The 17,266-nt window shown below is 38.8% G+C and overlaps 2 protein-coding genes across 2 annotated transcripts in view; both read left to right on the forward strand.

The window, feature by feature from the left end:
* Positions 1-17,266, forward strand: part of LOC119412855 (ephrin type-B receptor 2) — a 169,036-nt gene that overhangs the window by 56,746 nt on the left and 95,024 nt on the right. The gene's annotated exons all lie outside the window — the stretch shown is intronic.
* The window catches only part of LOC119412070 (ephrin type-B receptor 2), a 41,453-nt gene that overhangs the window by 13,474 nt on the left and 10,713 nt on the right, over positions 1-17,266 (forward strand). The window contains exons 4-9 of the mRNA XM_037679047.1: positions 9,715-9,839; positions 10,820-10,982; positions 12,888-12,996; positions 14,068-14,135; positions 16,050-16,172; positions 16,338-16,585. Coding sequence (XP_037534975.1) covers positions 9,715-9,839; positions 10,820-10,982; positions 12,888-12,996; positions 14,068-14,135; positions 16,050-16,172; positions 16,338-16,585 — 836 coding nt within the window. The remainder of the gene's footprint in view (positions 1-9,714; positions 9,840-10,819; positions 10,983-12,887; positions 12,997-14,067; positions 14,136-16,049; positions 16,173-16,337; positions 16,586-17,266) is intronic.

Genomic DNA, 17,266 nt, shown 5'->3' on the forward strand with positions numbered 1-17,266 from the left:
ATATATATATATATATATATATATATATATATATATATATATATACATACATACATACATACATACATACATACATACATACATACTCTGGGGGAATTCAGCCTTGCACAGCAAATAAATCTGATTTCAACACATGCAGTTTAGCCTTTTATAGTGGTTTGGAATATTAGATTCCAGGGGACATATTTGTTTAGGTATTTAATTTGCTCAAGGTGAGCTGCCGCTAATGCTATCAAGAAGCAGAGACCCTGAATTGGTTTCTTATCAGCTGAGTTGGTTGATTATGGACAGGAACCACATTATGTGTAGAATTCAAGGTGGGTGGTTGTAATCAGGTGCAGCCTTTTCATATGGCCAAGGAAAGATTTATGACTTAATTATTGTCCCCATTGCTCAGGTTTTGTGTAACCAGGCTACCAGGGGCTTTGCTGCTTCATTGGAGCAAAGTGTGATAATCACTGGTGTTGAGCCAGGAGAGACTGCCGAAATGTCCACCAGCAAGCCAACGGTGACACCAATAATAAAACCTGGATTTGTTTGACTTTTTGCAGTGGTACATACTTGTAAAATGTGTAGGGCTTTTTAAAATAAAACACTAATGCAACATAATTATGCTGGGTTTACCATTTGAGAATCATAGATTATTATTTAAAATGTCAAGTACTAAGAATTTTAAAGTGGCAGGGATGGATTCTGATGGATAAGGAGCACAATCCAGAGTCAGACAAGGAATGCTGGCATATTTTGTTTAGTGTGACAATGACAGGAGGTGATGAGATGGGCACATATGGTGAGTGCCAGTGTAGGTCAGCCAGGCAGACAGACAGGAGGCCTCAGCAGGCACCTGGAGCTCAACAGCCTTTAGAGAAGGCTGCTCTGGGGATCAGCCAGCCACACCATACTCACAGAGCTGCTGAAAATGAACAACTTGTTTAAAATAAAATATATATATACTTTTAGAAATTAAGTATATAGCAAGCAGTCTGCTGGTCACCAGAGAGGTTCATCAGATGGCTTTAAATAACCTGTGCATTGAAATTTATATTAATTATGACTCCCCTGAAGAGAATTAGAACATAGACTGTCAAAATTTAATTGTTCTGTTCACAAATCATTTAGTACCCAGGTGAATTATATTATAATATATATATTTTTTTCTTTTCCATCACATGGAAATCTGCAGTCTTAAGCTTGTTCAACTCAGAGACATAGAACATGGCTATAGTCTGTTGATTAATTTAGGTTAAAAGGCTACGATATTTTGGCTTAGTGTGCTGTGAAAGGGAGTAAATGCTAAAGCACAATTAATTATTGCTAAGTGCATTAGCTGTAGGTACTGAAATCCGTAAAAGATTGACTCTGTTTTAATGTAGTCTTTTATTTATTTATTTATGCCCAAGAGCAGCCAAACCAGTACTGTTTTTTTTAATTTATTAATGTTTCTATAAACTTTATTGTATCACCCTCATCAATTAAGCAAATGAATTTTGGTAAACACAGCGACACCCCCCCTCGTCTTTCCATCAACTACTCCTCTTTGTAACCTCTTTCTTCTTGCCAAACACACTCACATTTCCGTTGACAGATACATTAAGGATTCCTTTGAAGGCGACTGCAAAACAAAGCCGTCACTGTCTTGCCACTGTCTGGAGTTTTTGGTTTGGATACAACAAGCTGCTTCCCCCTCCTTCTCACACATCACTGATACCACCATTTTTGTGAGGTGGCTTTGTCCCAGTGAGGCGGTGAAAGTGAAAGTGCTATATGTTGTCGGCATTGCATATAGTTCTCTGTATTTAACCCATTACACATTAAATATACAAAAGTGGAGCAGTGGGCAGCTATGTAAGCGCCTGGGGAGCAATTAAAGATTAGGTGTCTTGCTCAAGGACACCACGACATGTGGGCATGGCAGGGGGTTGAACTTGTGACTTTCTAATCCCACATTGGCTGCCCTACCACTGTACCACAGCCGCCCCAATAGAATAAGCTAGCTGTGGTTGTCCACTAATTGGTCAGGGGTTCATTTTTAAGCTCCTGCAGCATGCCCAAGTGTCCTTAAGCAAGACACTGACCCTTTCCCCACTGCCACTGATATGCTTATTAACATATAAGTGAGATATAAAAGTTCTGAGTATCCACCTTATTCCTAGGCCCCATGGTGCCTTGCATGAATTATGGGCATGACTTCCGGCGCGGACCAAAACCGGCGTTTGTTTATGTGCGAACATTACAAGCTAATGTAGTTTCTCCGATCACTGTGGATTTAATTTAAACCGATGGCGAAGCGATGAACAACCTGAAAAGCTCTGAGACGTATCAGTATGTACACAGTAATAAGGTCGGTCCCGTTTTGTTAAAAGAGGTGGGACACAATCTTATTAAAGCAGACATCGAGCCCTGCCAAAGCCTTAAAGTCCCGCATCACCGAACCTGGGTTAACTGCCAAGAAAATCGTAATACTGAAGACAAACAAATATTATAATGCTGTGTCCTCCAGTTGAAATCATAGCTGATATTCTTATCCCACTGTTTTCAGTCCTTCTGAGAATCTGGTGTCTCTTCTCCGGTGGTTTATTGTGGTCCATCCACAAAGTAGGATGCAGATTTTCCTCCGTCGGCTGTTTGTCAACAAAGTGAAATGAGCACATGAGTTTTTTGGATGATCTCCTCAAGTTCACATTTTCAGCCCCATTCTGATTAATTCCTCATCTGTAGGTAGGCGATGAAAACTATACGGCTTTTCACAGGAAGATTTGTTTTGTTTGTTTGTTTTGGGTCTGTGTTCAAATCACTGTTGTTGTAGCCACTGATTTAGTTTGGTCTGGTTGTTCGTGTAACTGTGAACAACACCACAGGCACCTAAACTCCGGAAGGCTGTTTTAGTCAACTTTATGGTTGTTAAATAAATGGAAACAAAACAAAAACAGCATTTTATCTGCTAAACTGAATGTAAATTACTTTCAAGTAAACTGCGGTCCGTGCTCTGCTACCATGGTTATCCAACACTTACTGCTACATCTGACAGGAAGTCATACCCATAATCATGTATATAGTAGAGCCCCCAGGAATAAGGTGGATAGAGTGGAAAAAAGAGATTAAGATTGTGCTTGGCGTCTGAAGAGGTTAAAAGGCACCACTGTATATTAGTATGGACCAGTTTCCTTTTTAATTGTAGCCTAAATTTTCTTGCGTAAATCAGTGGTTCCCAACCCTAGTCCCTGAGGAACACCATCCTGCATGTTTTCATTGTTTCTCTGCTCCAACACACCTGATTCAGTGATTAAATTACTTCCTCAAGTTCTGCAGAAGCTTGTTAATTACCTGTTCATTCAAATCAGGTGTGTTGGAGCAGAGAAGCAACTAAACCATGCAGGATGGTGTTCCTCAAGGGCCAGGGTTGGGAACCACTGATGTATAGATTATTAAAAACTCAAACAATATTATTCTCTGGAGTGTTTTACGTATAAATTGGGGCCAGTAACTTTATAAGCAGAGATGAATGTTTGTAATTCTTGCAGTTTGTTCACCAGTCACCATGACTGGTTGGATCAGGATAAACTCAGTGTTGAGCTAAAATGTCACTGCTGCTCATTAAAATGGCGTCCTAGTTTGATGGAACAGAGCCAACCCATCTCTTCTCACATCATTGTCGGTGAATGTCAGTGAACATTAAATACCAGAACATTGCCTTGAAAAAGTTTGTTAATGAAATTATTTAAACCCAAAATTGTATTCACCAGTGATCAGTTATAATCAGACTCTTTCTATGGAGCTTTTACTGAGTCCTGGGGCGTCCAAGTGGATAAAATATTATTATGAAAGTACCAAGTGGAAAATTGTATTTTCCCCTCAAAACCAGGTTGACTATCTCTAGATGGAGAGCTTTGCTGTGCAGCGTTTGTTCTTTTATTTGTGCGGTAGTAAACTGTATTCTGTGGTTTCATATCTATACATTGTTTGGTAACAGAAGGCTTCCAAAAAATCATGGATAAATCAGGGAAGTTAATTGTTTTCAAATTATTTTCATTGGGATTTTCTTCCACAAATCATACATAATCTGCCTTAAAAACGAATTCTTCTCCGATCCAACGCCTGTGCTTTATTCTAAATATAAACATTTCCCTTCAGGCCAGCATGATTTCCATCAGAAGACATAATCGTGTCAAACACTCTTTTGTCTCCCTGTTCAGTACAGCTCTCAAACACAACACTTGTGTTGAATTATGTTGCTGTTTCTTTTGTTCTAAACTCTTCTCTCGGTAACTGATCACAAGTTTATAGTTTAAATATCTCCAAGTTATAAATGCATTTATAGTGTTATGGTTATGAATTTTTATGGAATTTTATTTTTGATGTTTATATTGCTAACACTGACAAGATCAAGACAAATCAACAAATTGTCTATTAAAACAATTTGGTGTCTTATCATCTCATCTCAACTGAATATTAAGTTATTAAAATTAATACTCGAGCTTTCATTTAATAAAATGGTATACATTTGTTTTGAAGCATTTACAGACAAAACAGGAAAAAAGGGAATGTAGTCTTTCCTCTGGTCTTTCCAAAAGTGAAAACCACTGAAATATCTTCTGTGGTTTATGGAGTTTTTCTTCTTTCTCATTTGGACGTTGTGTAAAAGCTGATATGTTCCCTGCTGATTACACAACAGATTCAACTAAAGTTGTGTGCATCAAATACTTTATTTCACATTGCTGCAACAGCCAGCTCAAAAATTGCGTTTGTCCAGTCTTATCATCCCAGAATAATTGACGGACCGCAGTAAATCTGACGATTCCAAATTGCAGTATGGGTGTTAGTTAGATTGATGAAATGTTGATGATGAAACAGAAATGTGATTGTTTTTTTTCCTGTCCGTTTACTCTCTTATACACTAATAGTGTCACTAACTGGCCAATATATTGGATGTTTTATAGGGCCATCAGAAAACATGACCAATAATTAATTTATTTTATCTGTAAAAAAAATGGCTCAGTTTTCTTAATACTGTATCCTCTTGTAGTGCATTTACTTCATATGCAGGTTTGACTGGTTGGCCAAGATTTAAATTATATAATCTTCAAGCAACTGAAAACGTTTTAAACTCTTAAAGAAGCTATTCTAGAATTAGATAATGTGAGTATGAGTCTATTATGGTTCCCCGTTTTTTTTTCTCCAATGCAGATGGTTTAAAGCTTGATCAACTCTGAAATCTCACTTTTCTAGCTTTACTGCAGTGGAAAAATCTTTATAGATCTAAAACCCACAATCCTTTGCAGCTGGAGACACAGGGCAGGGTTCCAGCATGCTTAAAGTACAAGCAAATATGGGCCTCTCCCTTTAAGACGTCTCGATCCGCAGCTCATAAATGGACATCAGTGAGACGGAGTGGAACAGCGGCAGCTAGTTTGGGAGACTTCCTGGTATAGAGCCAGCTGGTTCAGGTCCTCTGGGAGAGATTGCTCTGCGGGAAAACTGATTTTTACAATGAAAAGGAAAGGGATTTACAAGTCCTGACCTGTTCTTGCAACCACCCCCATCTTCCCCAAATCATAGCATTGCTGTCTGTACCAGAACGTCTAATCAAATCAGAGCCACATGGTTGGAGACACAGTGGGTTGTGAGAAAGATGCAGATAAAAGGCTTGAAGCATTCTTTCTCTGAAGCATATGATCCATGTGCTGCAAATGTTGGAGGTTTTCCACCTTTTTTTCTGTGCCGTCTTGTTTGTAAAATATCAGCACACTAGATTGTGTTGATCAAGAGCTTCAAGGTATAAATCTATTATTTTAAACACTGTGATTTCTTTCCAACCCTTCATCTAACAGAACTATATACATCACAGACAGCAGAGCACCTTAAACCTCTTTATCTCGGAAAGCCTATCTAGAGATTCTTTTTTTACTTGAATACTTAAAAGCTTTTGACCGAGCTTGCTGTACTGCCAGTCATCCACAATGGTCTCTCTTCATCAGCTTTGCCTAATGAAGATGCCCATCATGTTCACAGCAGTGCTTATTAAAAGAGGCCAAACTGTAGAAGTCAAGGAGGTCTTCAAAGAGAGAGTGGAAAAGCCCACTGAAAGAGTGTAATATAATAAGATTGCAGGCACACATTAATTGGATGGATAAAAGCCTCATTCTTGTACGTGTGGTAGTAGAGGCATGTCCTGTAAAATTGGCTTGGATTTAATGAGTAGAACATCCCCATAAACTCCACCCTTATTGATTAGGGAAGTCACTATAGTGTTCATATGTGAGTAAAACATCTATCACAGGTGGTAAACAAAACAGTCTTTGTGTTCTCATTTGGTGAGCCAAGGCCAGAGCATAGTCTTAGAAAATATTCCAAAAGACAGATGAGATCCAAGGCTGACTAATAATGTGGGGTCTGAAACCTAATTCTATGACAACAGCTGGGACCACCTATCCTCTCACAATTAAGGAACACGATAGCTTCCCCTTGCCTCACTAAGTTCATTATTTAATTTGATGTTGTCCTGGTTAGTTCTGCAAATGCTAGAAGTTTTGGTATAATGGAGGTGAAAAAATGTAAACACAACCTGTTCACAATTAAAACGATCTAAAATGTACTCGCGCATGAGCAGAATTAATGATCGTCATACTGATGGTTTTCAAGCTTTGGTTTGGACAAAGGATACATTCCTGTGAATAAAATATGAGCTGTGATTAACACTAGCACTCCTCTGTCCACACGCTCATTTTTTGCGGTTTATGGAAAATCGTAAAAGGCCCCAGTATTTTTCTTTCCTATCCATCCATCTAATTTAATTTTGAAAACTTACAAACTCCGTCCTTGTCATTGTAACTGCTTCATTAATTTTAACAGCACAAGTAGAGCCTTCATGGAGAAAAAAAAAAAAAAACAGACAAAAAAATCAAATAAATCCGCAGTGAAAGTGTTGATCTCCTACTTTGAAGAAAATTATCTTACTTGATATACAGTAGATTTGGCTGGCTTTGTGTAAATAACAAGAACGTTTTCTTAAACCCTTGTTTTTCATTTCTAATTACATTTAATGAAGTGCAATCCCACATGATTTAGAAATAATTATTGGATCAACAGAGAAAATGGCTCAAAACGACTGCAACATGTATTTAGTGGCATAATTCAATGACATGTGTTTACACAATGGAAACCCAGTATTTACTTTACCCTTGAAATTATAGTTTATGGAAACAAATCTAGTTACACTTTAAGATTTGACGCACACGGGAGACTTGTGGAGATGGAGTGCATAAATTAGACGTACAAAAATGGTTTTCATATGTGGATCTGTGCAATAGACCTGACTGTAGTGAAACGTTGACTTGGCATGACACTATTCCACAATTGTCAGCTTAGCTTGAAATACGTACATGAATTGAGTTGCTGGATTTGTATTGCAACATATTCATATGTTCTCTGCAAGCCTAATGTCTCAACACTTCCAAGACTATATGTAGTATTTATCTCAAACAGTCAAATCCTCATCCAATTTAATCTCCGTTTGTTTTAACTCACATCAGCCGTAATTGTTTTTTTGATGCTGAACATGTCGACTGCCACTCTAGCTGACTGGAAGTTGTCCTTTAACTAAAGGAAACCACAGTGTTTTCCTCCCAACAGCTTTTTATGTTGGCATGTGTCCGTCCTGTACATGAATACATGCTGCCTTTGTTTCTCTGGTCATGTATCGGGTTACCAGGCATGGCTGCTCCATACGTTTAATGGAAATACTATGCAGGAAAAGGCCATGTGGCACTCTTGAATATACGTGCATCCGTAACGGGATACTCGTGAGCTCCCCTTGGAGTAACTGTTTGCCTTATTAGGCTGTCGTCTTGTGATGGCTAACAAACTGTAGAGTTCACTGAGATGGAATAAACGTGCGTCCTGACTGGATACCGTAAACATCACTGTGCCGCTGACGCCACGATAGTGGCGGGATGCACGAGTGTCACAGATTATCACGGTGCTTTGTTGGGATGAAATACAAAACCGCAATTTGTTTTCTTCAAACAGCCACATGTAAAAACATGAAATCACTTTCACTCCCCTTTTTATGTGATCTAATTTATTGTGTTATACTTTAGTGTGGGAGAGAGGCTATGCAGGGTTTTCCTAATTATGGAAAACATTAGTGATGCATGCTGATTATTGTTAGTGCTGAGTCACTGAAATAACTTCAATGACTATTTATTTTTGTCATCACTACAGTGATAGATGAAACTATCCACCTGATGCTTCAGTAAAGGCGGTTCATCATATTCACCGTAGATACCCAACCTGTTCATAATACGTTGAAAAACCACACACGTACAAGCTTTATAACCTTATATTATGGAGGCGTGGCAGTTGTAGTTTTCCAGTCAATGAATTTTCAACAGAGAACGCGTGCTGAGGGAGAGACTTCTGAGTTTATTGCTGGACTCAGGGGAGCCACTGTGTTGCTGGCTGAGGGCGATGTGCGTGTGTGTAGCAAGGGTCAGAAACTGATGAGCGTGGGGCTTGGTGTACATAAATCTTGCCCAGCACCCCTCCTTCCCTGACACCTCAACCCACCCTACCCTTTCACACACACAGGCACAGACATTGAGGCCTGCAGACCTTGCCAAGCTTCCCAGACGGGGCTTTTTATCCTCAGCGTCTCTTAGCTTTAAGCTGACTTGCAGCACCCTGAACTAATCATAATGGTCGCCGGACAAGTTGAGGTGATTATGCCTCCCTCTGACCTGACAATATTCAAGGTCACGGGCCTATGAAAGCCCATAGTCGACCACCCATGTTGTAAGAAGTCATTAAGTTTCCTACTGACTCTTGTTTTTGTTTTAGAATAAGTAAAGTAGGCTTTTTTTTACTGAACAAACGATAAATAAATAAATGAAACAACCTCCTTTTTTCCTTTTTGTCCATTTCCTTTTTAGTAGAATTGCACAAATTTTTTTCATTTATTTATTTATTTGCTTGTTTATTAAACAAAATCTAGTGATTTCATAAGACACGTACTATTTATACAGTCATTTTTTTTCATGCTTCTGATGTAAAAATGGCACTGCTTTTACAACAATCAGCAGTTTTTTTTTTATCTATTTTGATCATTTTTCAAGCATCTTTAAGAATAAATAATGCGCAAGATATTTTTTATTCATTATCTACCTAAAATTGCATTGCACGTTTTAAATACTATTCTATTCCACAAATTCAAATATATATTTTAACCAAACTAATATTGAATCAAATTGGGATGCAGAGGACAGAACAGCAACGTATAATGTGTTGTTGTGAAGCGTTTTTATGGCTCAAATGATTTATTCCGCTTGTTTAGCTCATATGCGTGACAAAATCTACTTTCCTCCATGTAATACACGGTGGTCCGGTGATTTTCAAATGAGTAATTTGTAGAAAGTGGTCTGTTATCAACAGCATGACAAGCATAAATTAATCTCATCAAAGTCACAGTTTATCTTGGGAAGTCCCGTGAGGCTGCTTATGTGGTTTAGCCAGTGTTGACTTGCCAGTGTGCACTGCGTGCATGGCCACGACGCTCCAACAGGAGACTACAGAACATTGTATACTGTGGATTTTATGGGCTTTGCTGAAGCCAGCGTTTGTCTGCGTGATTAAAGATGCTGTAAAATTCTCTGAGCAAGTCAGTGAAGTTGGGTTTGATTTATTTGCTTCATAGTTAACACTGCTTTTGTCTATTCACAGCTCCATCCACTGTATCTATAATGCATCAGGTCAGTCGTACTGTGGACAGCATCACCCTCTCTTGGTCCCAACCGGACCAACCTAATGGAGTCATCCTAGACTACGAGCTACAATATTATGAAAAGGTACTCACATTTATTCAAGCAAGTGCGCAGATTATTTCTCCAAATCCTTGCTGATCTTTATACATTAATTTGATTTCTCCAAATTAAGCCAAATAATGCTTGGCCTTTTAATTTTTTTGTTGCACATTTTAATTTAGAAGCTGCTCACGCTCGTTGCATAGCAGCAGATCCTTAAAGGCACGTAGCTTCTGAATATTGCTTAGAACCTTTGCTCGTTCTCGTCCAATTACAATCATGGTCAGTCACTGGGAAAGAAAACCACACACAGGCCCTGAAGCAGGGCCACTGGGGATTGATGCGCAGAGACTTGTGGTTAAAACTATGGTGCGCTGACTGATGTAAAAATAGTGTTTTAGGGGCAAGCTCGCTCATACGGCATACTTTCTCACAAGAGCACTTACAGTCAAAAATATGTATTTGTTCGAGCGCATGGAACACTTAAAAACACAAACATTTAACTATATGCAGATGCACAGATGTGCAAAGTTTGTCAAGGTTTTGTTGAGATACTGTTTTGTTCTACTTTTGATTATAAGTCTCTGACGCTGTTGGAGAAAGCTGTCAAAACGATTGTTCCAGCCACTGTTATGGCTCAGAAGTGTGCACTGAGAAGGGTATTGAAGGAAGCAGCTAAAAACGTCTTAGTCTCAGCTCTCAAACCTGTCAGCATTGTAAAGAGGAGAAGCATGGCAGTGAAATACAGCTCTGATCATTATAAGACACAGCTCAGAGGAGCGGCCTGACCTGAAACTGCCACCAAATCTTTCTTAGTAAAAGCAGCTGCCGGATGTCTGCCTATTTTTGTCTTTCTTTTCATTAAAAATGTCAGATTAATTTATTTGGTTACTTCAAATGACTATAAATACATTGTAAAAATAAAAGGAGAAATGAGTTTCATTTTGTGCACGGTTGTTGCTTTAAGCAGTTGTGTAGTTGTTACTAACTTGTCTAAATTCAATGTGTTGTCTATCTGCTTCAAGGATCAGTCAGAATATAACTCTACTACCATCAGAAGTCAGACCAACACGGCAGTCATCCGTGGGCTCAAGCCAGGAAGCATCTATGTGTTCCAGGTCCGGGCCCGCACCGTCGCTGGGTTTGGACGCTACAGTGGCAAGCTGTACTTTCAGACCATGACGGAGGGTGAGAATTAAGACAGTGCCTCCTGCAGCACGCACAGTTCTTATCGCCTTTCATGCGAGGCTTTTCAGCACACTATAGTGAACAATTTGAGTTAAGACAGCTGCAGGAACAAGCAGTGGTTCCCAACCCTGGTCCTACAGGAACACATTCCTGCATGTTTTAGTGGTTTCCTTGCTCCAGCACACCTGATTTAGTGATTTAATTACTTTGTACTTCCTCAAGTTCTGCAGAAACCTGTTAACCATCCATTCATTTAAATCAGGTGTGTCAAAGCAGGGGAAAAACAAAACATACAGGATAGTGTCCCTCGAGGAACAGGGTTGGGAGCCACTGTTAACCTGTACAGCAATCCATCCATCCATCCATCCATCCATCCATCCATCCATCCATCCATCCATTATCTTTACCTGCTTCTTCCTTTTTGAGTCGCAGGGGTCACTGGTGCCCATGTCCAGCCATCACTGTGTGAGAGGTGGGGGACACCCTGGACAGGTCTCCAGTCCATCACAGGGACACATAGACACAAATGAGACAATCATTCACTCTCTCACTCATAACTAGGGACAATTTAGAATTACCAATCAGCCTAACATGCATGTTTTTGGTCTGTGGGAGGAAACCGGAGTACCCGGAGAAAACCCATTCTTGCACGGAGAGAACATGCAAACTCCACCCAGAAAAGTTCCGAGCCAGGATTTTAACTGGCGACCGTCTCGCTGAGAGGCAACTGAGCCACTGTGCCACACACAATTCTTCTTCTTCTTGTTTTATTAAGTATTTAATTATTTGTCTTATACAAATATTCAAATGAGCTTTTAATGCTAGAAATAGCATAAATGCTGTTTTTTCACTACAAGCCATTAAGTCAAGCTCAGGTTGAAATTGTCTGTCTGCGGCACCACATATGAGAAAAGATGGAACATTCCGTAAACATCAGTCAAGTAGGTTAATGTTAGAGCTGTGTTCCTGGGTTTTCCCCTCTGAACATCTAATTTCTGTCAGCCTGCAGCGCCGAGGGCCATCATTAGCCCAAACTCTCGTATGAACATCCTCAGTGCTGCCACACACGCAAATCCCAGCGCGGACGTTATAACAAACTGACTCATAACTGAAAATATTGAGCAGACATCAGGTGCATGAAGCTAAGTGCTATTTAGTCAAATTAAAAATGGTTGTTGGAAGCTGTAAGAAGATTGTCACTGACATTGTTTAAAGTGAACAACCCACTTTTTTGACAACTAGTTCTGTAATTGTTTCGGACAGATAGAAGTAAAAAAAAAGAGCAGAAAGTAAAGATGGAAAGAAAAAAACTTGTTCAAATACTGCTGCTTGATTTATTTAAAAAAAAAATTGAAATGTGGACTATTATGATAAAAGTACTTCTAACCAGTTTACAATAAACATGTTTGAATTATAAACTAGCAGCGATGTTTTGCAATAATAAATGTATTAATGTTACATTAAGGTTAGCAGTTAAAACATGATGCAGTAAATTAAAACAGTTGTTTTTCTGCTATGGCATTTAAAACAGGAATTAATGTCTCTATTCACCCATTTAGTAGCTTGTTTCTCATTCTTGGCTGTCTGATCAGTCTGGGTCTCATCCAAACACGCTCTCTCTCCCTATTTCACACACTTTCTGCCAGATAATTTGTCTGTATCTGCAGCATCTGAGCACATTCGATGTGGTTTGTAACATTTTGCATGCAGCCAGTCAAGATGCCAAGATGTTCAATGGTTTACCCAGCCGTATGTCTGTCTGTCACCCATTGCAGAGGCTCAGATGCTTTCCCATATGTTTCAGCTTATGACTCTTTGGGATTGTGGGTACGTGTGTACATGGTATTATGTTGATTTATGTGTTTTTGTTTTTTTTTTGTTTGTGTGTTGTTGTTTTTTTTACAGAGGAATACAACACAAGCATTCAGGAGAAACTGCCACTCATCATTGGCTCAGCGGCGGCAGGCCTGGTGTTCCTCATTGCTGTGGTTGTCATCATCATCGTTTGTAACCGGTGAGCCACTTTTGTGCTGTCAAAGTCTTAAATTACTAAAAATAAAAAATAAAAATAAATGACTCTAAGAAATGATTAAAAATTGTTGGATATATTGCTTCTATTCCATCTTAGTTTTTTTTCCCTCCCAACAAACTATTAATAGAAAATTTGTTTATAAAAAAAAAACATACAAGTAAATCCATAGATGTTCTAGTTCAATGGGTGCCCAAAGGTTATAAACCCTGGTTTGGGTTTCAGTTCCCAGTAGGGCCACTTATATTAAAAATATAGGTCTGCACCTGTGCAGTATTATAAGCCTGAAAAGAATGCACAAGATGAATTTCTCAGCATTCTTTTATTATAGTGGCTGATTTCCCCTAGGCTTTAATGTACTGTATGCTCTATATCACAGGCTTGGATTATCTCATCATAATGACAGGCAATATATTGTGTTGCAGAACAGACAACATGCAAGTATTATTTTTTGAACGATTGGAGTATAAATCAAGTGAAAAAATCAAGTATAATCATACATCAAAAACTTATTCCATTTAGAAAATGCAGATTCTTTTGATCAGAATGTTATATTTTCAGTACAACCAGATATATCTGTAGTGATAAAAACATGAATGATGACACAAAGAAAGTTATGGCAGTCGCACCTGGCAAAATATGACCCATTTATGTAGCACTCTGGTTAAAAAATGTTTTTTTTTCCTCAGTCTATAATAAAGAAACTCTAGCAGTTCTGTAGACTGAAAATATCGGTTTAAAAGTTTACACTACCCTTTGATTTAAAGAAAGAAAGAGAAAAATTATGTGCAGCCCATAATAACACACCCAAATAATTCATGCAGCTACCAAACTGGTGTGCTCTGCAAAGAAAGATGAACATATGTTTGGGCGGTTTGACTGCATGGCTGGATGCCTTTTTTGTTTGCCAGAGGGAAAAAAATCATTTCCTAACTTGTGAGTCTGATCATAACGGATATATTTTCAGCGAAGTACACCTGGGGTGTTTGATTCATGTCTCCCCCTTCCTCCTCCTTTTCTATGAACCAGAGCTAGAGTTCTTTGTCTTTCCCCCAGGAGGCGTGGCTTCGACAGGGGTGATTCAGAATACACAGACAAATTGCAGCACTACACCAGTGGCCACAGTGAGTAATCCGCTACCTCTCCCTGCTCACTCTGCCTGAGGATTAGACACACCTGTATCCATGACTACCCTGTCACACAGTCATCCCCACGGCAGTCATTCAGCACTCTACTTCCTCACACACCTGTCTCCATGACTACCACCTTGCTTGCTGCCATCCTTACAGCCCTGTTCAGCACTGCTTCATTTTCCCCACTTTGCACTTCCGTGTAATCGTGCCTATTGTTTGATTCTGTTTGCTCGTAACATGGATTTAGTGTGTTCTGTGTATCACATTTCACATTTAAGACATTTCTTTGTGCAGGAAATAGGTCAGTCTTCACTCACGTTAAGGCCGTTAGGATGCTAATGCACATGTCATTTGCCATTGTCAAAATTTCCCAAAAGTTTGGTAAATAAATGGAATCACTCAATTATCGACACAGTAGTGTGGAGTTTAATTTGTATGATACTGAGGTAAATTTGTAAGAAAGGTATTGACTCCAGCTGGAAATAAATCAAAACCACAGTAATAATTTTAAAAAAAGACAGCAGTTCTTTGTAGGCCTGTCGAATTCAGTTACCAAAAGGAGCCACAATTTAATTTAAAAATTTTGTCCGAGCCATGGACCACTTTCAGATGATATATGAACTCGGGTCAGATACTCAGTATCTTTTGTTGGTTGCAGGTTCATCATCTGTCTCATTTGACGTTCTGTTGCTCTTTCCTCATCAGAATCAATAATGACAGAATGATCCAACCTTTTTTTTTTCTGGCTTTAAAAATAAGCCAACTGGTAAAAGTATACTAAATTATGTATTTTTCAGTTTTTTTCAAAGAAAAATTAGAAGAGATACAATATTTTACATTTAAATTATCATGTTGTGGGCCAGATTTGGCCCACTGCTTTTGAGTTTTGACATATGTGGAAGAGTATAAACTACTTTCATAAGTGAGAGATTATTACTCTTATCATCTTTTTTGCAAGTATGTAAATTCCCTTCACAAGGTAAAATCTTTCCCAGTTGAACCCAGTCACTTTGTGAAGTCCAGCTTGTGCTTTAGTGAAGAGTGTGCCAGTAAATAGCTGGACATTTTACAGCTATTATCAGAAGCCAATATGTCTTGTGTGCATCCTGTCCCCACAGCAGTTGCAGTTAAGACTCTTGCTCCTGTTTATGGTGGTCTTTGCCGTTAAAAGGAAGGTGGTCTTTTGAACGTGCTTTAGCTTGAGAAGAGATTGTAGGCTTTAGTAATGGGGGGTTGTGCCTGGTAAGATCTTTTCCATCTGTTCATCTCCGCAGCATGTTTTCCCAGTGTAGTCTGCCAGGTTTTGAGGCATGCTCTTCCTGCACTGCAGCAGCCCAGGCTTGAGTATACTATCCATTCAGATAGCCTCGGGTCTGATGTGGAGGTATGAGAACTGTAATCGGATTTAAAACTCTGGACATTTAAGTCCCTGAACACTTAAAGGCCACCTTAAGCCAATTTACCTGGCATTCTGGCTTAGGACAGCCAATTTATTTCAAGGCGTAAAGCTGAGCAATGCTAATATACAACCCAGGTTTCTTTCCTGAGTCTTAATGGCTCTATGACTCACTGGAGATGATATATATATATATATATTAACCCACTATATCGTAGCCAAGAGGACTAGAGGCATGATGTCCTTGCTGACTGAACAACTACACACAGTAGCCACGAGGTAATTGTCACAACCACCATTTGTAATTACGGTACACTACCTCCTCCATCATCCAAACTTCATTACCTTTATGTTGTAACGAAAAAAAATCTCACAACTGCCCAGGAGTGTAGAAATGGAAGGTGAATGAATTATTACTTTGCCTCACTGCATTGGACTGTCTGGGCCATGGGATTGCAAGTAAGACCACAACAATTAAATATTATAGAAGCTCTTTCCTGTCTTACAAGTGTCTCCAGGAATGAAGATATACATTGATCCGTTCACGTATGAGGACCCAAATGAGGCTGTGAGGGAGTTTGCCAAGGAGATTGATATATCCTGTGTGAAGATTGAACAGGTCATCGGTGCAGGTAATGGAGAAATCTGACTTAAACTGGCATGAAATACAGCATATTTATAACTGATTTCCAAGAAGTAAATGTAGGTGCTTATTTTTAGTTGTGCACATCTTTAGAATGCATATACCAGTAACTGTCTTTTCTTTTTTTGTTTCCTTTATTTTTACTTCCTAATAGGAGAGTTTGGAGAAGTGTGCAGCGGTAACCTAAAGCTTCCGGGTAAAAGGGAGATGTTCGTAGCCATAAAAACTTTAAAGTCTGGCTACACTGAAAAGCAAAGACGAGACTTCCTGAGCGAGGCCAGCATCATGGGCCAGTTTGACCATCCTAACGTCATTCATCTGGAAGGCGTGGTCACCAAGAGCAGCCCTGTAATGATCGTCACTGAATTCATGGAGAATGGATCTCTCGACACCTTTCTCAGAGTAAGAAACCTGATTTTAATATGGGGCAAATGGGATTTTACTTGTAATTATTTCTTGCATATTAAACTAATTTGCCATTCAGTGATAAATACTTAAATTATTGTGCAGTAATATAGAATTTATTTTACATATCTCACTGAAATTACTTTTACAATTAATGCTACACTATATACTGTGATCTTTAAGTAATTTCTAACAAACTGATGGCATGCTACATCTGAGAATGTTTTATCTAAACTCAGCAAGGACACGAATAAGTTTTAAGGTGTTTTTTATTTTATTTTTTATTTTTTTATTAACAATAAAGTTGCCTTCCCAAACTGACAGGACAAGTTTCTTTGCAGCTTGGAAATATCCATTCAGAGCTTTTGCTTTGACAAGCCTAAGAATTGATATGAAAATCTCAGCATAATAAGTTTTATCGTGACTCTGTCTAAAATTGTTTGCTTCACCAGACAGTTACTGAGGTACCTGCTAACAATCTGTCAAAAAAAATGACAAGAAGCAGTCACTCCTGCAATTAAAAGAGCACATTATTATCTAAAACGTGTTCCAAGGCTATTTATACTTTTGTTGCTGTTTCAACAGCGGATGAAAAAAAATTGCAAAAACTGTTGGGCATAAATTTACCACAAGCAATCATTGAATGAGTAAAGTTCCTTCAGCTCCTGTTCTTTATAT

Source organism: Nematolebias whitei, chromosome 7, assembly GCF_014905685.2.
Source record: "Nematolebias whitei isolate Nwh7 chromosome 7, NemWhi1, whole genome shotgun sequence".
Taxonomy (NCBI): Eukaryota; Metazoa; Chordata; class Actinopteri; order Cyprinodontiformes; family Rivulidae; genus Nematolebias; species Nematolebias whitei.